We start from the raw sequence: 22700 nt of genomic DNA, 5'->3' as shown, positions 1-22700 counted from the left end.
CCCAAAGTGGAAAAAAAGAAAACTGAATGCCCCCGGGTCGACGCCTCTGGAAGGGGCGCGGGCTCGGGCCCGCGGCCCGCCCGCCGGGAGAAATGCGGGAAACGCTGCGGGGCGGAGGTCTGTCCCCCGTCCGAGTCCCGCCCCGGGGCGCGGAGGGACGGCCCGCGGCCGCCTCGAATCCGAGCCCCAGGCCCGCCCGGCCCGCCCAGGCCGGGCGCGGCCTGCCGAGCCGCGGCGTCGAGGTGGCCACAGGCGGGGCCGCAGACGAGGCCCGAGGCGGCCGGCGGGGAGAGCAGGCCCGGGGCCGGGGCCCGGGGAGACGCTGGACGCCGCTCACCTGCTGGTACCGGCTGCCGCAGGCCGGCTCGACCGCCGCCAGCGCCGCCAACGCCAACGCCATGGGCACCGGCCGCAGGGAAGGAGGGCGAGCGAGCGAGCGGAAGGGGCGCGGGGAGGCCGACGGGGACGCGCCTCGGCTGGGTCTCGCTGGCCGCCGCTGCTGCCGAGCCGGCCGCTCTCCTCGGGCAGTGAGCTGCGCTGCCGCCGCCGAGGCTCCAGACGCGGCCCCTAGAGAGGAGGCGGGGACGCCGACGACGCCGACGACGCCGACGACGCCGCTGCGCCGCCGCCCCGCCCCCGGCTCGCCCCGCCCCGCCCGACCCAGCCTCGCCCCGCGGTGCCGCCGCCGCCCCGCCCCCGAGACCCGCCCCCAGCCCCGCCCCCGAGACCCGCCCCCGCCCCTTCGCTTCTCCCCGCCGCCGCGGATTCGATTCCACCCAAGACTCCGGAGCTCCTAGGTCACCGCAGAGGGCGCGACGCGGCGAGGGGCGCCTGGTGCCAAGCAGCAAGCTTCCCCTGCGTGTGACCTCTCACCCTCATCTCAAGCCCCGGGCACGGGGGCCGCAGCCCCGCTGTAGAGGTCCTGGGCGCCCAGGCAGCTTGACACTTACACCGCAGCCATCCGATCCCGAATATCTGGCTGCAGCATCTCGGTTCTCATCCACTCCCTTCTTGTCTGCCATCCTTGTAGACCAGGAGCCGGCCTGCTGCAGGGCGGAGGCCAGATCCGGGCCAGCGACCGTGGAAAGTATGTGAAATTCACATTTTTGTGCCCATAAACGAAGTTCTATGGAAACACCGCCGCTCCCATTTGTGTAGTGTGCCCAGCAAACCCTTGCTGACTGGCCCTTTAGAGAAAAAAAAAAAGTTTGCTGACCCTAAATCCTGGAGAGCTCTTCGATCTCGAAGCCACTTTAGGGTGAGTGATAGTAACAGCATCCTCTTTTTTGTGCCATCCTTTTAGTGTTTGGACAGCCTCCTCCGTGGCTAGAGACACGGTATCTTCTGAGCCCAAGTTCTCTGAAGAGGTGACATAGAGGGCAAAGCCGTGCTAATAAGACTTTCCAGGTTAACAGGCACGTATATGCAACGGCCGCCCCGGAATTGAGAGCTCGCCTTGTAGAAGAAAGGAACGGAGGCAGCATAACTGCCATAGAGGAGATACCGTGACGGATGTTTCACAGATGAGGGAGTTGGGCCTGAAGCCATTAAATATCTCACCCAAGAACGCCACACTGGTAAGGGTAAAGCTGGAATGTAAACGCATCAAGCTGGGCTTTCTAACCATCATCACGCGACTAAATGATAAGTTCTGTGAAGATGAGAGGATTTGCCCTTTAAATATTTCGAAATCCCCCGCAGCATCTAGCGGGGCGGCGTAGCTCTCTATACTGGAGCAGGCCTTGGAGGTCTGCTGTTTTCTCAGCACCCAGCCCTCTGGAATGGCTTCTGCCCCCACGTCCAACCCGGTGAAACACTTGATCTCCGCAGCTTCATCATCATGCCCATCCTTCTGGATTGCCTTTCCAAGGCGGTGCTCTCGAGGTGGCATGAACACAGTTATGATTTTATCTTCTAATCTTCCAGCTGACATAGTTTAACCCTTGCCTGTGTATGACACCTATCCCGAGGTCTCTGCACAGAGGAGCCAGTTGTAATCAACAAAAAGTCCATATATTTCTGGTGCTCACTTGGAGTGTTCTCTACCAGTCTCCAAACTCCAACAAGTCTGCGCCTGTTTCCAAGCACTGGCCTCACTGATTTCCACTGGGAGAGCGAATAAATGCAGCGACAGGCCAATCTGTGAGCTTCTAAGTGGTCTGCTCCTGACTCCGTCCCCAGGTTGTTCTTTTTCATCCAGAGAAACCACCTTTAAAAGTAATGAGGTGGGAGTTCCCATCGTGGCGCAGTGGTTCACGAATCTGACTAGGAACCATGAGGTTGCGGGTTCGGTCCCTGCCCTTGCTCAGTGGGTTAAGGATCCAGCGTTGCCATGAGCTGTGGTGTAGGTTGCAGACGCGGCTCGGATCCCGCGTTGCTGTGGCTCTGGCGTAGGCCGGTGGCTACAGCTCCGATTAGACCCCTAGCCTGGGAACCTCCATATGCCAAGGGAGCGGCCCAAGAAATAGCAACAACAACAACAACAACAACAACAAAAAGACAAAAGACAAAAAAAAAATAAAATAAAAGTAATGAGGTGCATCCAGTCCCTCCAAACGTAACATCCTACTTTGTGGTCTTACATAAGGGGGGAAAAAAACCTCTACTTTGAAATGAAAGAGAAAAAAAATGTCATCCACAGACAGTTTGCCCAGATGATCTAAATTCACGTGGAAGAAGAAATAAAAAAAGAAAATGCCTGTGCCGAGACATATGGCTCTTGGAGCAACAGCTGCTGCCTTCACGCATGTCTGCAGCACTTTTGTGGCTTTTGTGGAAAAGGTGCTGTCCTTCCCGTCTTCTTCTTTCCTAAATTAATTTCTCCCTCAGTAGCGACATACTCCTTACATGTGGACATATATATTTATCATAATATAAATACGGGCTTTCTCACATGAATATCCCCCCTCCCCATGTCCTGAAGCAGCATGTTTTGTGTTAACCATAAAGATTTGTTCTTTTTTCCCCTCTGAGTACCCCCCTCTCCAAAAAAAAAAAAAAAACCCTTTAGTAAAGTAAATAGAGATGATTGTTGTTGATTTCAATGGCTAGGTGACCCGGGGACTCGAGAGAAACGGAGTCACCACTATATAAGGTCTCCAGTTGGCAAGCCACCTGCACCGTGAAGGCAGAAACTGAATTTCTGACTCACGGCTCCAGGCAGACACAGAAGATAAGCCAAGGCCGTAAAAACTGCACTCTTTGGCTTCATCTCGAGATGTTGTCAAGAGAGTTTCCACCGAGAAAGTTATTAATTTCAGACGGCTGCACTTACAAGCTTATTTCCCCACGGAAGAGCAGTAATACTTTCCATGTGCAATACTTTTTATGTGACTGGCTGACTCTGAATCATCCATCCTCCGAGAAAAGAGAAAGATTATGGACAAGTAAAAACATAGCTCAGGGCTGCTTCCCCACTCCTACCCCAGTTTAAACAAAAACCTCCTCCAGGACAGATGCGGTCTTCGCAGCACCTGAGACGTGTCCCATGTGGCCAGTACTGAGCTCGATCAGTAACCAAGAAGGGTTTGTTAAAATTTTAAACAAAGCCCCGTCAGTCTGATATCTCATTTCAGGCCTTGAATGTCTCCAGCTAATCTGTACAGGACTCCAGCTGAACCAGGCAGTTCCATTTCTACTGAATTCCCACTTCTTTTCATTCTTGCTGCATGACTGTGCATTTCATGAAAGGCAGAGGTAATGTCTTCCCGTTGCAAATAAAGAAATTATCCCACTGATGATGAGTGGTGGTTGTGGAGCGCTTTCTGGGTCTTGGATCCTTTCATACATCATCCCCTTAATCTTCCTAACAAAACCTTTCTGCCGATGAAGAGATTCAGGAAATGTACATCACGTGGTCATTGACCTAGAGGTGGGACCAAAACAAAACCTGGACCCTTCTCTGTGTGTGGCTGGAGACGGGGGACAGAGAAGGACCTTGCCACAAAATAAAGAAGACAGCACACACGTGTTCAAGACATTTTAGAATATAAAAATCGGGGAGTTCCCGTCGTGGCGCAGTGGTTAACGAATCCGACTAGGAACCATGGGGTTGCGGGTTCAATCCCTGGCCTTGCTCAGTGGGTGAAGGATCCAGCATTGCCGTGACCTGTGGTGTAGGTCGCAGACGTGGCTCGGATCCTGCATTGCTGTGGCTCTGGCGTAGGCCGGAGGCTACAGCTCTGATTCCACCCCTAGCCTGGGAACCTCCATATGCTGCGGGTGCGGCCCAAGAAATGGCAAAAAGACAAAAAAAAAATTAAAATAAAAAAATAAAATATAAAAATCGCTAGTGAATTATAGTTATCCTAGGCTATGGTAAGTAATACTGAGAGTGAAGAGAATTTCATGATGACGTGTGCTCATCAGGTAAGCATTTGAAGGAGAAAAGACTTTGTCACAATGGGCAGAGGGGAAAGCATAGCAAATCATGAATATGCTTGCACAAAAGCTTAGAACAGGCGTTCACAAACTTCTCTATAAAGGGACAGATAGTAAACACTGTGGGCTCTGTGGGCCCTACGCTTTCTGTCACAGCTACTCCAGTTTGCCATTGTGTCGTGAACACAGCCAGAGGCGATATTAGACAAGATTGGCGTAAATTGGCTGTGTTCCAGCAAAGCTTTGAATTTCCCATCCTCTTCATGTCATGAAAGAGTATGCTTCTTTTGATTTTTTTCAACTGTTTTAAAAAAGAAAAAATTATTCTCATCGTGGGTCATACAAAAACAGGTGGTGGGTTGGATTTGGTCCCCAGGCAATGGTTTGCCAATTCCTAGTTTCCCAATGGAACAAAAAAATTTTATGTGCTAAGAGCTTGAGTCGAAAGTTTTATTGTTTTATTTTTTATATTTATTTTTTGGCTTTTGAGGGCCACACTCACGGCACATGGAGGTTCCCAGCCTAGGGGTCCAATTGGAGCTACAGCTGCCGGCCTACGCCAGTCACAGCAACTCAGGATCTGAGCCAGGTCTGCGACCTATATATACCACAGCTCACAGCAACCGCGGAGCCTTAACCCACTGAGCGAGGCCAGGGATTGAACCCGCATCTTCATGGTTCCTAGTTGGATTCATTTCTGCTGCACCACGATGGGAACTCCTCTGAGTAGGAAGCCACAGAGTAATGCAGGACGCCTAATGGGGAGGAAAGAGAAAGAGTTAAGAGGATGGAAATTTATAAAAGCTCTTAAAACATAAATGGCTTGGGGAAAAAGTCAGTCCGAGAAAAAGGGTTAGTCAAGCAGGAATCTGACCTGAGACTCCTGACTCCTTGGTTGACCTTCTTGCTACACGAATGCAACTGATTCATTCATTTACCAAATAGCAACTTGGCGGCAGCATGGGCAGACACGTTGGCTTTCTGCTTAGAATCTGAAATGATAGGCTAGTTTCTCATTTATTCTCCAAAATGAAATCAAATCAAGATATGCTAAGGGTGGCTATTGAGGTATTTTAGTTATAGCTTTACATTCATTCATCTCTAAGGATGTGCTAATTTCATTTGTGATTTCTTGGACTCATTGATTATTTAGCAGAGTGTGGCTTAATTTCCTCATGTCTGTGCATTTCCCAAATATCTTTCTTTTTTTTTTTTTTTGTCTTTTTGCTATTTCTTGGGCCACTCCTGCGGCATATGGAGGTTCCCAGGCTAGGGGTCTAATCGGAGCTGTAGCCACTGGCCTGCGCCAGAGCCACAGCAACGCGGGATCCGAGCCGCGTCTGCAACCTACACCACAGCTCACGGCAACGCCGGATCGTTAACCCACTGAGCAAGGGCAGGGACTGAACCCACAACCTCGTGGTTCCTAGTCGGATTTGTTAACCACTGCGCCTCGACGGGAACTCCTCCCCAAATATCTTTCTATTACTGATGGCTTATAGTGGGGTTCAGATCCTCTAGTTCCTTATTGATCTTCTGCCTGGTAGTTCCAGCCGTTGTTGAAAGTGGATTGTTGAAGGCTCCGACTATTACTGTTGAACTATTTCTCACTTTAATTATGTCAATTTTGCTTCATGTATTTTAGTGCCTTATTGTTAGGTAGATATATGTTTATAGTATTTACTTACCCTATACACTGTCTTGATCCAAAAAGGATTTGAATGGTTACAGTATAACAAGAAATCGTAGGTTAGAGTAGATGCGGAAGAAAAAGCAAAACAAAATAGCCACATGAAATAGATTTTCTCTTCTTGTTCGCCGTTGTCTTCATGTGGACAGAGCCTGACACACCATGGGCCCTTGTAGGATCAAAATAACATCAGGAATGAGGTTAACACAAAAACGAAATTATACATATTACAAGCACACCAGCAATTTGGCGTCCAATTCAAGCGAAGACCTGACTGGCTATACAATTGATAGTGAACCTGAGCTAAATAAACCAAAATACCAAAACCAATGGAGAACTTTCTTCTAAGAGTCTTCACTAACATTTAATTATAAATATGCTAAAATGACCCTTTTGTCCTAAACAGAATATAAGCTTTAAGTTTGGGACTCCTCCCTGCCGGGAGTGATGCTGCAGCGGGTCGGTGTATTTTCTGCCACATTGGCTCATGCAAACTGTGCACTGTCCCCCTCCAGGAAGAGCCATCTCATTGTAGTTTAGGCAAATGACACCCACCCCCTGTATTCGAGCCATACACAATCTGTGCAACCATAGGAGGTGACCCCACAAAAGTCTTTGCTCGATCCCTCCCCTGACAAATGGCACCCAATTTGTTTAGGGGCCTTGAGGGTAGCACAGGAATGAGGAAGAGCACAGCGTCCACAAGGAAATCAGGTGACGGATGCTCATCTTTGGACACAATGTACCAACCGATCGCAGTGACGAGTTCCTCGGAAAAAAAAGAACAAGTGCTTAAGGAAAACGCTTCATTCAATCTCCAGCGCCCAGGCTGATTGGAAGGATAAGAAAAGGGTTTCTCACATTTCCCAGGCGGGCAGTTTTCTTACTGTGTTTAGGGAGTAGCATAAGAAACACGACGACACCAGGGAAATACGAAAGCCTGGAGCATTTCCTGCTGCCTGTGGTGTGTCAGGGGAGAACCAATGTGTGCTAATTGTGACACAAAAGAGAAGCGACCCGCAGGGGGCCCCCACTGGAAGATACTGATGTTGGCTTAAACTCAGCAGCAGCTTGTGGGCATGCATGCTGGTTCCTCTGTGTCTTCAGGGACCTCTTCCCAGGTGACCGAGAGCAGGCCAAGTGCAAGAGAGACTCAAGTTCTAAATGAGGGGACAGTCACACCTGCAAATAATAACTTAGGGTTTAAGCCTTGTTGACATCGTGGCCAAATTATTCGTGAACTCCTGCCTAACTTTATTCTTTGGTGGGTCTTGTTCTCATCACCACATCTTCAGTCACCAAAACCCATAAATGGAGCAAAGACAAGCCCCCTTGTGTGCCCAATGCCTTGCCCTAAGTCAGCAGTGCTCTACTAGGGTGGTAATACCAGATGGGCTGGCACTCAGGGACCCTCAGGGTTACACAGCTGACTGTGACCAAACAGATCGCAAAATCTCAGATTTCCATTTTATTTTAGTTTATCGGGTTTTTGTTGTTGTTGTTGTTTTTGTTTGTCTTTTTGCCTTTTCTAGGGCGGCTCCCGCGGCATATGGAGGTTCCCAGGCTAGGGGGTCTCATCGGAGCTGTAGCCACCAGCCTACACCACAGCCACAGCCACGCGGGATCCGAGCTACATCTGCGACCTACACCATAGCTCATGGCAATGCCAGATCCTTAACCCACTGAGCGAGGCCAGGGATCGAACCCGCAACCTCATGTTTCCTCGTCGGATTTGTTAACCACTGAGCCACGACGGGAACGCCCTCAGATTTCTATTTTAAATGGTATAACTGGCTCTTTACTTGGTGACGGAACAGAAGCTGCACTGGTGGCTCTTGAAACACCAAACCGCCTCTTGCCTTGTCTTCCCTTTAGCTGTCAGGCCAGCGTCATGGCAGAAGCAAACACGGTCAGTGTACCCACCTGCCGGTCAACCAGAACCCCCGGCCCAAGTGCTCGCGGACGGTTGTCCCCGTAAACATCCTTAAGGCACACTTTATTGTCTATCGCCCACACAAAAGTACCCCTGATGTTGCCGGCCCCATGACCACTGCTTTAACAACTCACATGTACAGAGCACTTCCTTAAGCTGGGGACGGTGCCCAGCAATTTACATTTAATATCTTTTTTACCAGTCGCAGTCACAGCAAGGCCATGTCTCTCTCTGTGCTGTGGGTGAGGGAACGAGTTGCACGACAGTGACGTATCTTGCCTTGTCATAGAAGATTAGGTAGGGCTCAAAGGCCTTTAGCAATCATTTGATTTGATCCTTCACCTATCGGATGAGGAAAGTGAGCTCAGAGAGGTTAAGTCAGGAGCCCATCATCACGCAGCCAGGAAGTAGTAAAGCTGATACCAACACGAGCTTCCTCCCATCCCTGACCTACGCCAGATCCCCTTGGGGGCTGACACCTTATCATCCTGCCTCCTGCTTTCGGTGAGTCTGAGACCCAGTCTTTTAGGATGTCAGAAGGTATGCCATCTCCAGGGGTGCTTTCATCATGTGCCACCAAATGTGATGCCAAACAAGGCCGGGGGCGGGGTGGGGACGGGGGCGTGTTGTGCTCTCTGCGTCACTCGGATGACGAAGTCAAACTTCATGACTCAGAACCCGCAGAAGTTCTCCAGCCCTGAACAACTTTCCCCGCAGGAAACCCGCCAGGTGCTTGGTTACCTTTTGAGTTCTTTGTGGGTGGCAGAGAGCGCTTCCAAAAATAGATCTGTCCTCAGCTCTCTCCGAAGAGACTTGCAGCCTAAAAATGTCACTCTCTTCTCCCTCTCAAAACACAGGCGTAGCCCTTCCTTACGAACCCAGCAGTTGCCTAAAGATAAGCCTTCCTGCCACCTGGAGTCTAGGCTTCCTTATTGGGGGAGGGAGAAAAGTGTCTCTTGCCAGTAGGAGAAAAGGACCTTGCCTATGAATTTTGGCAAAAAATGGCTCTTCTAAAGCAGATACATTTCAAGGAAAAAGATGTGGGTAACTGGCTTGGTTTTTGAGCTCCTGAAGATCAACTCAAAGGGATCAGGCATGTGGAAGCCCTTTGTAACCTGCAAGTACCAGGAGCCACCACGTGCCCCTGTGTGTGTTCACTGCACCTTCAAAACCGCAGCGAGCAGAAGAGACACGACTTCCGGTGACGCAGATGTTCCAGCCACAGAGACCCAGGGAGTTTTCCCGGCCTGGGCTTTCCGAGGGTAACTCCTTGTGTGCTGAGATGCGATCAGGACCACCGCCAAAAGCAGTCCTGAGGGCGCCCTGCTGCCGGCGAAACCAGGAGACGGGTGCTAGAATGAGGAGGAGTCAATTTCAACCAGCCAACAGAACGGAAGGGATATAGGCAGAGAGCGTGTTTCAGCCGCGGGTGGACCTCTGAAGTGAGGCTCTGCCTCTCCATTAACCTGGAGTTGGTCTTAATACGAAGACACATCTGCCAGGTTCTTGCCAAGGGGCATGTGATGCTTGAGCTCCCCGGGACGCCTTGTCCTATTGGAGCTGTTTGCCTTCAGTCCGTCAACGAATAGATGGTTACTTCTTACTCCGTGGGCAGCTTTCTGTTTCAAGCCACCCCTCCATTTCCTGCCCACAGACAAAACCCACATGCAGTGAGAATAAACAGATTTTATTTAAATAAAAAAATGTGCCTCCCTCCAGGGTACCCCGTCTCCGCCCCGCTCCTGGCGCCACAGGAGGGGTCCCCTGAGGTCACTTCGGGGATCCCTTCGGTGTGTGGGAACCACTCTGCTCCTGGAAGGCACTAGTTTCAGAAGGGCGTCATAATTTTTTATAGTATTTTTTTACAGCACTATTACATATTTATTGGGCATTTCTGTACAGAGCTCCACGAGAGAGTCTGAGGGACTCTAAAAGCACTAACAACACAAGCAACACAAAACGTATATCATTAAGAATAAGTGTAAGATACAGTCTCTGGGCTTCAGGTGCGGACTGTAATGGGAGGCCCAAAGGCAGAGGAAATGCATGTGACTCATGCCACCCACCCCAGGCCCAGACAGACAGCAATAATCGAGCACAACCCTCCCAGTGAGGACAACGCGGCTCAGAATCCTTCTCAACACAGCGCTGTGAGTCATCACTGGCAGGTGTCCGGAGTGGGCAGGTAAAATACAACGCATCCACCCCTCTTCCCATCCCTGTCTTTTTGACCAAGTTCAACAGAAGTTCAGGACAGGAAGAAATGATCACAGGTGCTGGAGTGGTTGGGAAGGATGCCCCGGGGAGGGCAATTTTAGCTCTACCCTCAAGGACGGATCAAATGCGAAGAGAGTGAACACATAGAAACGAGGAGAGAGGAAGGCTCTTTGCAGTACTGAAGTTTTTTGGGTTTTTTAAAAAGTGTAGTCAAATCCATGTCTTCTTTTTTTTAAGTTTACGTGAAGTATAGTTCATTTATAAGGCTGTGATCATTTCTGATGTACAACAAAGGGACCCAGTCATACATGGACACACATCCATTCTCTCGCCGATTCTTTTCCCGCATAGAAGAATACTGGGTGGAGTTCTCTGTGCTACACAGCAGGTCCCCATTGGCCAATCGTTCCATAGACCTCAGTGTGGCTATGACTCCTTTTTTTTTTTTTTTTTAATTTCTTGCTTCTTGCTAGGAAGATCTTTCTCACCCTTGAAATCACTAAAACATTCACCTATATTTTCTTCCAGTACGTTTATGATTTTCTTTTTTTACATGGACATATTTGATCCAGTTCAATTTATCTGGGGACAAGGAACATTGGAGGAATCCAGGGGTTTTTTCAGTAGCTTAGCTAGATCTCACACCATTTTGAACAATCATTTTAAAGGTTTCCTTTATCACATACAAAATCTCCTTATACACCTGGGCTTATTTCTGAATCCATGATTCTTCTTTTTTTTTTGGCCATGGCGTGCAGTGGCTTGATATAAGATCTCAATTCCCAAACCAGGGATTGAACACAGGCTACAGTGGTGAAAGTGCCGAGTCCTAACCTCTAGACCACCAGGGAACCTCCTGAATCTCTGATTCTTTTTTCACTCATCTGTTCATATGTTCGTTCTGAGTCGTGCCTTTTGGAAAACTCACTTCACAAACTCCTCAGCATACAAACTAGATAAACAAAGGCGATAGGACTCTTTAGGCTACGGAGAGCAAGCTGCCCTAAACACTCCTGAAACAATTCGATTTTTCAAAAACTTAAATGCATACATGCCTTTTTTATATAACAGATTTATTGACATACAACTCTCACACCATACAATTCATCCATTTAATATGTAAGTCAGTGGTTTTTAGGATATCTACAGTGTGAAACAATTTTAGAACATTTTCATCATCCTAAAAAGAAATCCTGTGTCCACTAGCAGGTACTCTCCATTCTCCTCAAATCTCCAGTCCTGGGCTACCATTATCTATTTTCTCTCTCTATAGATTTGCCTATTCTGAATATTTCCTTATAAATGGAACCATACAGAACGTGGCCCTTTGTGTCTAGCTTCTCTCACTTAGCATAATGTTTTCAAAGTTCATCCATATTTTAGCATGTATCTGTACATAATTTCCTTCTTTTTAAAAAAAAATTGAGCTAGGATTTATAGAACACAAAATTATTTTCAAATGTATAATTCAGTGATATTCAGCACCTTCGTTATGTTATGCAACCTCTCTTTAGGTCCAAAACATTTCCATCACCCCAAGAGGAAACCCTGAACTCATTAAGCATTCACTCCTCATTTCTCCCCACAGCCTCTTGTAACCATCATCAGCTTTCTTTCCCTATGGATTTATCTAGTCTGGACATTTCATATAAATCAAACCATACAACGTAAAATAGACCTTCCGTGACAAGCTTCTTTCACTTAGCATAATGTTTTCAAAGCTCATCCATATTACAGCATGCATATCCACACTTCATTTTCTTATTATTGTTGAATATTCCATGGTATGGATATACCACACTTGGTTTATCCATTCATCAGGTGATGGACTGCCGAGGCCAGCTCAGCAGGATGGGGCTGAAGAACAGGTGCTGTGGAACTTAAGGAAAGAGCCAACACAAAAGAAAACACAGAGATAGTAAAGGTGGGAACCCGGGGGACTCAAGGTCTCTAGGACCAAGAGCCCCACCTCAAGAAACCACACCGTGTTTATTTTACTCTTTTGATGAGATCGCATGAGGAGGGGCTATGGGTGGACAATCAAGCAAGAAGACTGGAAAAACACGTCTTGCGACAGTGGATGATGAAGCAAGAAGATTGGAAAAACATGTCTCACGACAATGGACATTTTGTCATTTCCACCTTTTGGTCATTATGAACAATGTTGCTATGAACATTTGTATACATATTTTTGTGGGAATGCTGCACTTCCTTTACAAGGAGCATTATCTTTTGCATAATGTCTTATACTCCTTTGTAATACCAATCCTGTGAGCCATCTTTTCAGGATATTAAAAATGTTATTTCCTCATAGCCTGGTTTCCTTAAAGCCAAATGTAGTTTCGCTCGTGGAGGCATTCATCTTGCCAATCTATGCTAATGTAAACCACCCCTAAGTAAAGCAAATTAGGACTTGAGGAGTTCCTGCCGTGGCTCAGCAGGTTAAAAACCTGCCATAGTGTCCATAGGGAGGCAGGTTCAGTTCCTGGCCTTGCTCAGGGGGTTAAGGATCTGGCATTACCACACCCTGCAGTGTAGCTCACAGATGCAGCTCAGATCCAGGGTTGCGGCGGCAGTGGCATGGGACAGCAGCTGCAGCTCTGATTCGACCCCTAGCCAGGGAACTTCCAGGTGCCAAAGGTACAGCTACAAAAAGGAAAGAAAGAAACAAAGAAGAAAACTCACTAACAATATACTTTTAAAGTTCTTTGCAGGAATAGGAGCCAGTTCATTTCATTCACTCATTTATGTACCAGAGGTTCAGCCTGTAAACTAGCTTAAACATCCAATAGGTTTTTCTCATTAATCCTGCCATTAACAGTACTGCCATAGAAAGTGTCAATGAAAGAGATCAAGGAAGCAAAACAACAGCCATCACAGTTTTTTTTAACTGACCCACCTCCCCCACTAGACTCTAAGTTTTAAAAACAAGGCCGGGGAGTTCCCATTGCGGCTCAGCGGTAACAAACCTGACTAGTATCCATGAGGACACGGGTTCAATCCCTGGCCTTGCTCAGTGAGTTACGGATCTGGTGTAGCTGTGAGCTGTAGTGTTGGTTGCAGACACGGCTCAGGTCTGGCATTGCTGTGGCCACGGCATGGGTCTGCAGCTGCAGCTCAGATTGGACCCCTAACCTGGGAACTTCCATATGCTGTGGGTGTGGCCCTAAAAAGACACGAAACAAGACAAACAAATAAACAACAACAAAACAAACAGAAAAAAACAAGCAAGGCCTGCATCTTTGTAGTAGGAGCAACATAAATATTCTGTATCTGCGAAATAAACTAATGAGGGGGGTTGGGTCTAAAATCAGATTTCTAGGCTTTGCCTCATTTACCTACTCCCACCCCGTTGTTTCTGCTCCCTTAGCGACCTCAGTTTCCCACAATTCTAAGGGACAGATCATGGTACAAGCAAGGCAGGTGGGTGGAAGGCTGGCTTTAGCATTTGGGGGATGGGAGGGGGCGTCCACAGTAGAAACCCAACCATTCTTTGAACAGAACCCTCCTCTGCCCATTTTGAAAGGAGAGTGATTTCTTCCCCCTTTGCAGTTTGTACGGAGAAACAAAAAAAAGCAGACAAAAAAGAACTTGAATGCTGAGTCAAAGCCACTCGACCAGATCCCAAAGGTAGCTGTGGAGGTGAACAGATCGAGCCTTGTAAGCCACCAGCCCTCCTCCCGGGGCTCCCAGAGCCCTCGGTGCCGGCTCATGGCAGCTCTGGGAGAAACAGAATAAACAGACCTTTCCACGATGCTATTTTAACTGCACCAGGTCCAGTTAATCAATGCTGGCAGCAGACGTCGCCAGCCGCAGCTTCCTGGTCCAGACAGCCATGTACTCGCCAGACACACTGGAGACCAACTCCAGGGAAGCCCCCAAAGCCCCTTTTGGGAAAAGGCCTCTTAGCGCCATGTTAGTCATATCTTGGCAGACAGGCCAGGCCGGGGGTGACACGTCTATCTGGAAGTGCCTTGACTCAAGGCAGCAGTAGCTACAGGTCAGTGGCGGGCTCCTTCCTAGTACCTGGCAATCAGTTCAGACGTCGCCTCCTCAGAGGGGGCTCCCCTGATGCCTCACACAGACCCTGAGACCCTAGAGATGGAAATCGCTGCCACTCTCAGCCCACACAGAGCCCTGGTTCTGTCTCCTTCTTGGGCCCAGAAGCTCGCTAAGGGTGAGGGGTGGCTGGGCCATCCCCGTGGGAACCGTGGCGGTCCTTTTGATGAGGTGGCACGCAGGTTTTCTCTGCCATGAGCTCCTGTTCGGATGAAATAAGGGTGATTTCCCCCCTCTTCCCAGAACAAACAGAGCTGTGACTTATGCTTCCCAGTGTTTGCTGCTAATTTCATGCACCATCAGGCTTTGTGTTCTCTCGAGCTTCCATTCAATCTAGTCGCCCCCTGTGGGATGTTGGCACATTATGGGCAGCACACTGTGATGGGCGGGCATGCTGGGGGCTGGGCAGAGGCTGGAACTAAGCTGAGGAGCACTTGTCCCTCGGCGACACCCACCCACTGGAAACTTGCTCTCCTGATGCCCACCCTCACCCCCAGGGCAGCCGAGGCTCACCCATCACAGCCAAGCCCGGGAACCACCTCTGGGTTTCTCTCTACCACGTGCCAGGCAGCCCCCATCCCTGCACTTAGTTGGCCCTATTTGGCAGTCTTGCTTGATGGATTACAGTAATTGGAAAAGAAAAAAATAAATCTGTCCTCCAAACTGGACTCAGTTGCACTGTCACTCTGATCGGGGTCCCAAAAGGAGTGTTTCCATTCCCAAAAGTCTACAAGGTGAGCGGGCTCCTGGTTCTTTCAAGGAGAAGGGACATCTCTCAAAAACAAGTTGGGATTTTTTTTTTGGGGGGGGGAGTCTTTCTTAGGGCCACACCCACGGCATATGGAGGTTCCCAGGCTAGGGGTCGAATCGGAGCTGTAGCCGCCGGCCTACACCACAGTCACAGCAATGCAGGATCTGAGCTGTGTCTGCGACCTACACCACAGCTCACGGCCACGCCGGATCCTTAACCCACTGAGCGAGGCTAGGGACCGAACCCACAACCTCATGGTTCCTAGTCGGATTCAATCACCCCTGAGCCACGAGGGGAACTCCTCAAGTTGGGATATTTTTAAGCATGGAGAGGTAGAGAGGAAAAAACATTTAGTGGCCCCAGTTCTATCGCCCGGATCACTCCTGCTGATGTTAGATAATAATTATAATATCAGAAGAATAATACATGCATTAAGGGCTGAAATTTTAAACATCAAAGTATAAAATAAGATAAAAGTACAGAAAAATAAAATAAAGCATAAAACAAGTGACAACTTCTGTTCCTGTCCTTCCTAATGGTAGTAGCCACTATCATTTATTAGCAGTTTTTTTTACAAGTCCTTCTAGGAAAAGTATATGAATATATAGATATTCTCTTAAAATTTACCCAAAAAAGGGAGAAAATGCTTTTAAGTTCTGTACCTTGTTTTTTGTTTTTTTGTTTTTTTGTTTTTTTTTTTTTCCCCTTGTTACTAAATAAATCACCTTGGCCTTCTTTCCTGATTCACCATATTCATTTTTATCAGCAGGTGCTTTTCCAACATATGGAAGGGCCTAATTTCATCAGTGCCCTGTCAGGGGCAAAACGTCTTTTAAAGATTTCCATGGGCCCTGCGATACACTATTCCTCCTCAATAAGAGAGGAGGGGCCCCTATTTCATTCATTCACTCAACCCTCCCACAGCGCCAAAGATTATTCCGCTTGCTCCGTAACATCTGGCAAATACCACTACAAAGCAAAGCATCGCAGAGCTGGGTGGTGGGGGAGTGGCATGAAAAAAGCCGTTTGCAAGGCAGCAGACTGAAGGCCACTTGCAAAGACCCGAAGCAGTAAACCGCGATGGCAGTCCTGGAAGACTCGGTCACGTGACGGAGCCAGGGGGTGGCGTTCTGAGTGACATCCATGCAGCATTGCTTCACACAGACTTTGGATGGCCAATGTCTCAGATGCCTTCTGGCGCTGCAAACGCTTTATGTTATTCATAACGGGTTGTTCACTGTAGCTGCCGGTCCACCAGCCCGTGCCTTCCTAACACAAAGTGCCTGGGTTGGTTGATCGATCGATCGATTGATCTATCTTCTTGCAATTCGCTAAGAAAAGAGCGCTTGGCTTTGTCCAATTCTAATTCTGCCAAGTATGTGGGGTGATCTGTTCAGGAGAAACTGAAACTAGTTTCCTTTTACCCCTCGTTAAGGGTGTGTCCTGGGGCAGGTCACCAACCATTCCGAGCCTATAAGACGGAGATAATAAGACCTTCTCCCATACGGCTGTCGGTGATCGCTGGGACAATTTATATCTACAGGAAAACAGATGGTACACGCCCGCTTGTGTATTTAAACACGTATCTAATATGCGAATCTGCAAAGAAAGATGTCTGGGAAGATATTTACCAAAATGCTAAACTTGGTTTTCTCCGGGGGTGGGATTTCTGGAGACTTTTTTTGTTCCTTTTTTTTCCCCCCTACTGCTTGGGCTTGCTTGTTGGGGGGATTTGTTTATTTTGCTTTTTTGGCCATGCCTGCATCATGTGGCAGTTGTGGGGCCAGGGATCGAACCCACGCCACAGCAGTGACAACGTTGGATCCTTAGCCAGCTGAGCCACAAGAGAACCACAAGTTGTTGTTTTTTTTAACAATGATTAGGAATGATATTTATTTATTTATTTATTTTTTTGTCTTTTTGCTATTTCTTGGGCCGCTCCTGCAGCATATGGAGGTTCCAAGGCTAGGGGTCGAATTGGAGCTGTAGCTGCCAGCCTATGCCAGAGCCACAGCAACGTGGGATCCGAGCCGCGTCTGCAACCTACATCACAGCTCATGGCAATGCCAGATCCTTAACCCACTGAGCAAGGCCAGGGACCGAACCCACAACCTCATGGTTCCTAGTCAGGATTCGTTAACCACTGCGCCACGATGGGAACTCCTAATATTTATTTTTTAAAAAATTCATTTGCAAAAGGGGATAGCGCATGTAAAAAAAAAAAATCACACTTGGTGCTTAGTCAATGGTAGGTGTTACTAGAGTTCCCACTGTGGCACACTGAGTTAAGGACCCAGCATTGCCACAGCTGTGGTGTAGCTTGGATTTGATCCCTGGCCCTGGAACTTCCATATGCTGAGGGTGTGGGCATAAAAAAAATGGTAGATGTTATTACTGTGAAAAACTATCTTTTCAAGATAGCTCATTCAATTCCAGAAAAACACAATTTAACTATATTTAAGTCTCAGAAAGTCCAATTGGAATCAGAGAGTCCCAGGTTTAAATCTCAGTCTCTCGATCTTTTTAGATGCTACATCTTGAGCAAAACACGTCATTCCTTACACGCTTGGCTCCTCCATCTGTAAAATAAAACGCTTTTCCTCTTAGCCAATCACCAAAATCCTGCACAACCTTCCCAGCATTCGGTGTTTCTAGTTACACCCAGATTACCTAGAGTATATGGAATTCCTGTCGTGGCTCAGCGGTAACAAATCCGACTGGTATCCATGAGGATGCGGGTTCGACCCATCTCAGTGGGTCGGGGATCCAGCGTTGCCATGAGCTGTGCTGTAGGTCCAAGATGCAGCTCAGATATGGCGTTGCTGTGGCTGTGATGCAGGCCGGCATCTGTGGCTCTGATTTGACCCCTAGCCTGGGAACTGCCATAGGCCTCAGGTGCGGCCCTAAAAAGCAAAAAAAAAAAAAAAAGGGATACAGCAATAGAAACCAGTCACGCCAGTACAGCTAATTCTCTACACAATATCTACTTCCCTTTCTCTTTACCCACAGAACTTGGACTTTTTTGACAGGTAGCAATACGCCCAATTAAAAATACGTCCCAGGCCTCCTCGCAGTTAGGGGTAACTTTGTGACCAGTTTGACCAATGAAATACAAGCAATATTTATACCTTTGTTTTTTGGCTGTGCCCACAGCATGCAGATACTCCCCAGCCAGGGACTGAACCCAAGCCACAGTGGGGACAATGCCAGATCGTCACCGCTAGACCACCAGGGGACTTTAATATTTCTTATTTACTACAAGGAGAGTCCAAGAAAATTGGTGTGTTCCTGATCAAAAGGAAGATACTCAGCCGATATAAATTCTGTGCCCTTAATTCTTCCCCCTGTTCCTGCCTAAGGCAAGAAAATCACATTGAGAGGAGCAGCAGCCATTATGTACGTATTAAGAACCACACAGAACGACAGAGCAAGAAAGCAGAAGAAATGAAGTCCTTCAAGACTCTGTGGAGCTGCTCTCCAAATCCTGGGCCACATATTCTAGATTTCATGAGAAATGAGAAAAACAAACCTTTGGTGGGTTAAGCCACTGCTGGCAGGATTCAGTTCGATGCCACCAAATCTATGTCGCACTGAATACAAGGGTTATGGTGAGGCGTCAAATAAGATAATATGTGTCGAGTACTTAGCCCAGGGCCTGAAACCTAGGCATAACTTAATCACTGTTCATGGCTGAGTCTGAATTTTCTTCCTAGTAAGAGGGAATTCGGAATTGAAAGTCTAGAACATGGAGTCGTGGCGCAGTGTTTCACGAATCCGATGAGGAACCATGAGGTTGTGGGTTCCATCCCTGGCCTTGCTCAGTGGGTTAAGGATCCGGCATGGCCGTGAGCTGTGGTGTAGGTTGCAGCCGCGGCTCTGGATGCCAAGTTGCTGTGGCTTTGGCGTAGGCTGGTGGCTGCAGCTCTGATTCGACCCCTAGCCTGGGAACCTCCCATATGCTGCAGGAGAGGCCCTAGAAAAAAGGCAAAAAAATAAGAAGAAGAAGAAAGAAAGAAAGGAAGGAAGGAAAAAAGAAAGAAAATCTGGAACATGATTTCCTAATAGAAAGTTAGGAACTTTATGTATGCATTCATTTGTCAAGTTCTTAAGATGATTGACGCCTGCCACACAAGAGGCACTTTATAAATATTTTATAGATAAATACAATCTTAACAAATGTTTACTGAGGGCCTACAATGTGCCAGGCGCTGTTCTAGATGCTTGGGAAGAGAGGAATGAAGACGACAACCTTCCTGCTCTGACGGTACTTTCATTCTTTCATTTTCGAAAGAAGAGAAGAGCAATAAGCAAGTAAACAACTAGATAAGAAATTGTCATTAAGTAAAAGAGATACCCCACGTCCTCGGGGGGATTACACAGAGAAGGTCTCTTCCAGGCAGTGACCTTGAAAGTAAAACCTGAGCCATAAGAAGAGGCCAACTCTGTAAAGATCTGGGAGGAAAACATTACAGGCAAACAGAAGCCTGTCAAAAGCCATTAGGTGGGAGTTCCCTGGTGGCTCAGTGGGTTAAGGACCTGGCATTGTCACTGCTGTGCCTCTGGCCTCTGCTGTGGCGCAGCTTTGATCCCTGGCAGGGGAACTTCTGAATCTTGTGGGGGCAGCCAAAAAAAGAGGCTCTAATGTAGGTGTGAGTCTGGTGTTACAAAGGAAGACTTTTCCTGTAATCACCCAAGGTTTGCATTTCCAACCACAGAGAAGAATGCAAGCGCAGGGCAAATCCACACTTTATGGAGCCTGAAATATACAATTCGGGAGGGTCTCCTTAAAAAATAATTCAAAATAGGGCTTTGGGAGGGGCCTTTCCATGCGAGGGGTTCTAAAACATAAGCTTCATGAACTTTATGGAAAATCTCTGTCTGTTCAGACCTGAGGTGATAAAGAAAAGTAGATTTAAAGTATGACTTCTTCAGACTCCCTTTATTTTTTTTTTCTCTGCTTTTTAGGGCCGCCCCTGCAACATATGGAAGCTCCCAGGTAAGGGGTCGAATCGGAGCTGCAGCTTCATACTACACCACATCCGTGGCAACACCAGATCCGAGGCGCATCTGCGACCTTCACTGGAGCTCATGGCAACGCCGGATCCTTAACCCACTGAGTGAGGCCAGGGATCAAACCCCTAGCCTCATGGATACTAGTCAGGATTTGTTACCGCTGAGCCACAATGGGAACCCCCAGACTCTTCTGATAGTTGGATGGAGGGAAAGAGGTTGATCTTTGCAGTAAGGATCCAGGATGGCAAGACCCAAGGATGAGCATCTAGATGGACCGAACTCGTACTGCCACCAACACGCAAACACCAGCAGGATCCCCGTGCCTCATCCGCCTCGAAACCTAAACTGTTCACGCCCTTCCTTCTCCTCTTCCTACTGGCAGATCAGCTCCACCTGCTCTTCTGACCCATGGAGCAGAAAACCACGGCCACCCATGTGCCATGGGACAGCTCCAGCCACCAGCTCCTGGTCCAGCTGCCCAGGGAAGCTCTCTGGTGGACAGACTTGAGTCAGGTGTCCATCCTTGGTCAAAAAACAGGGCTACTGGGAGGCCACTCAACCATGAGATTGAAATAAAATCCGTCACCTGAAAAAGGAGAATTGTTGTGAGCCAGGGGACAAACCCAAGAGGGTCCGCCTCCCCTGTCTAGCGCACAGTCCATGAGAAACGTAACGCAAGGCACAAATGTAAACCACGCAGGCTGCTGACACTTTTCTAGCAGATACTCTAGTGAAGTACAAAGAAAGAGAGGAGCTGTTTTTGTTTGTTTTTGCTTTTTAGGGCCACCCCTGCAGCATAGGGAAGTTCCCAGGCTAGGGGTCGAATCAGAGCTGCAACTGCCTACACTACAGCCACAGCAACACGGGATCTGAGCCACCTCTGCTACCTACACTGCAGCTCGCGGCAACACCAGATCCTTAACCCACTGAGTGAGGCCGGGGATCGAACCCACATCCTCATGGACTCGAGTTGGATTCTTAATTCACTGAGCCACAACAGGAATTCCTCCAAGGAGATTACTTTCGATAATATATTTGATTTAACCCAACATACCCCAAATATGATTACTTTAACACACACAGTACAAAAATATGTGACATTCTTTTTCACCTGCTAAGTCTTCAAAATCCACGGTGTGGTTTCCTTCTGCCACATCTCAGAACGGAGCAGTCACCCTTCGGTGCCCAACAGCCATGGTGGCTGGTGGCTCCCACCAGGGTCATTCAGGTCTAGACTTCTTGGCTGAGCCCTGGCAGATGCCGCTCCCCTTGCCCATGGCAGCAGGACCCAGGCTGCAGGGATCCAGAACCACCTTCTCTTGCCTTCTGCGGTTGTCATGACTGCGTGTCTGCTCTTGGGCTCAGATAAATGTGCCGGATTAATCATCACTAGTTTTCAGAGTACACACGGCACAAGCACATTGGCTGCCAACTTGCAATGACAGAGTTTTCTTTGATGGATTCAGAGTTAATGTCTTTCCACTTCCTTTATTCCAGAAATAAAATTAAAGTCACACACACACACTCACACACACACACACACACACACACACACAAAAGGCCCACAGCAACCTGCAGCTCCATCAGCATATTGTTCAGCCTTGGTAGGAAGGTCATGAGACTGGTTTTAGATGAAGCCCATAAAGCATCGGGAAAACAGGTGTCAAAATAGCGGTTGCTCAGCTGGACTTCCGCTCAGCCTCCCAAGGGTAATAAACGCATCTCTCCAAAGTGTATCTGCCTTCTCTTCAATATGCTGCAGCTAGGGACCCTAAGGAATACTCCTTTTTCTTCCCTTCTTCTTTTTTTCTTTTCTTTTGGCCACACCTGAGGCCTATGGAAGTTCCTGGGCTAGGGTCTGAACCTGTGCCCCTGCAGCAACCCGTGCCACCACAGTCACATGCTGGATCCTCAGCCCGCTGCATCCCAAGAGAACTCCAGAATCCTCCTTTTTCATTACATACGTATTTCCCCCCAAGTTGCAGCCAACACAGATGTACACAGATGCGATCTGCTTCATGTCGGCAGGCTCATTTCTCTTCTGTCTAGAGATTTTTTTCAGGGGCGTTTTGATGAGAAGACCAGAGGTGACCAATTTAGAAGTCTCTTGTTTTTCTGTCTGGAGGCAGTTTGTAACGGCGGCCTAATAATTTGAGAGCTATTATACACTGAGCTCCTACTACACATCAGGTGATGAGCGGCGTGCTCAGATAGGGGGTCACTTCCTTGTGCCATGTCGCCATGTGTAAGTACTATGATGAACACATGCCCACTTGCCAGAGGAGGAGACGGAGGTCTGAGAAAGGTTAAGGGCTTCGTCTGAAGTCATGTGGCTACCAAGCAACCGAGCCAAGACTGGAACCCAAGCTGCCTGACTCCAGAGCTTTAGCTGTTGAGGTCGGCAGAGCAGTTTGGCACCAGTTTTGAAAGAGAAGGCCACTGAGTCTCGTGTTCAGGGGCCAGCACTGTCACCAAAAGGCATCCTGGAGGCAGGGGGTCTGAGAAGAGAGGACAGTCAGAAGGAGGTCACCAGGAGGCAGGGCTGGAAGGTGGCACAATGGAGCTCCTCTCCCCGGAGACACATGAAGATAGGTGTGCAAATGCCTGGGGAGAGGGCAGGTGACCAGTCCTGGCAAAGAAAGGCTGGACCCCAGTCT

General features: G+C 48.3%; 1 protein-coding gene and 1 long non-coding RNA gene across 2 annotated transcripts in view; both read right to left on the bottom strand.

Moving 5' to 3' along the window:
- Positions 1–586, bottom strand: part of NDFIP1 (Nedd4 family interacting protein 1) — a 45438-nt gene extending 44852 nt beyond the window's left edge. Inside the window, exon 1 of the mRNA XM_047778921.1 lies at positions 338–586. Coding sequence (XP_047634877.1) covers positions 338–400 — 63 coding nt within the window. The 5' untranslated portion in view covers positions 401–586. The remainder of the gene's footprint in view (positions 1–337) is intronic.
- Positions 587–5056: 4470 nt separating this feature from the next.
- The window catches only part of LOC125126469 (uncharacterized), a 55204-nt gene continuing 37560 nt past the window's right edge, over positions 5057–22700 (bottom strand). Inside the window, exons 2-4 of the long non-coding RNA XR_007134635.1 lie at positions 6069–6239; positions 5255–5372; positions 5057–5135 (exon numbers count right to left, since the gene is read on the bottom strand). This is a non-coding gene — a long non-coding RNA (uncharacterized LOC125126469). The remainder of the gene's footprint in view (positions 5136–5254; positions 5373–6068; positions 6240–22700) is intronic.

The sequence above is a fragment of the Phacochoerus africanus genome, chromosome 4, assembly GCF_016906955.1.
Source record: "Phacochoerus africanus isolate WHEZ1 chromosome 4, ROS_Pafr_v1, whole genome shotgun sequence".
NCBI classification, from domain to species: domain Eukaryota; kingdom Metazoa; phylum Chordata; class Mammalia; order Artiodactyla; family Suidae; genus Phacochoerus; species Phacochoerus africanus.
Note: the sequence above shows the minus strand (reverse complement) of the source record. Positions and strands in the feature narration are given on the sequence as shown.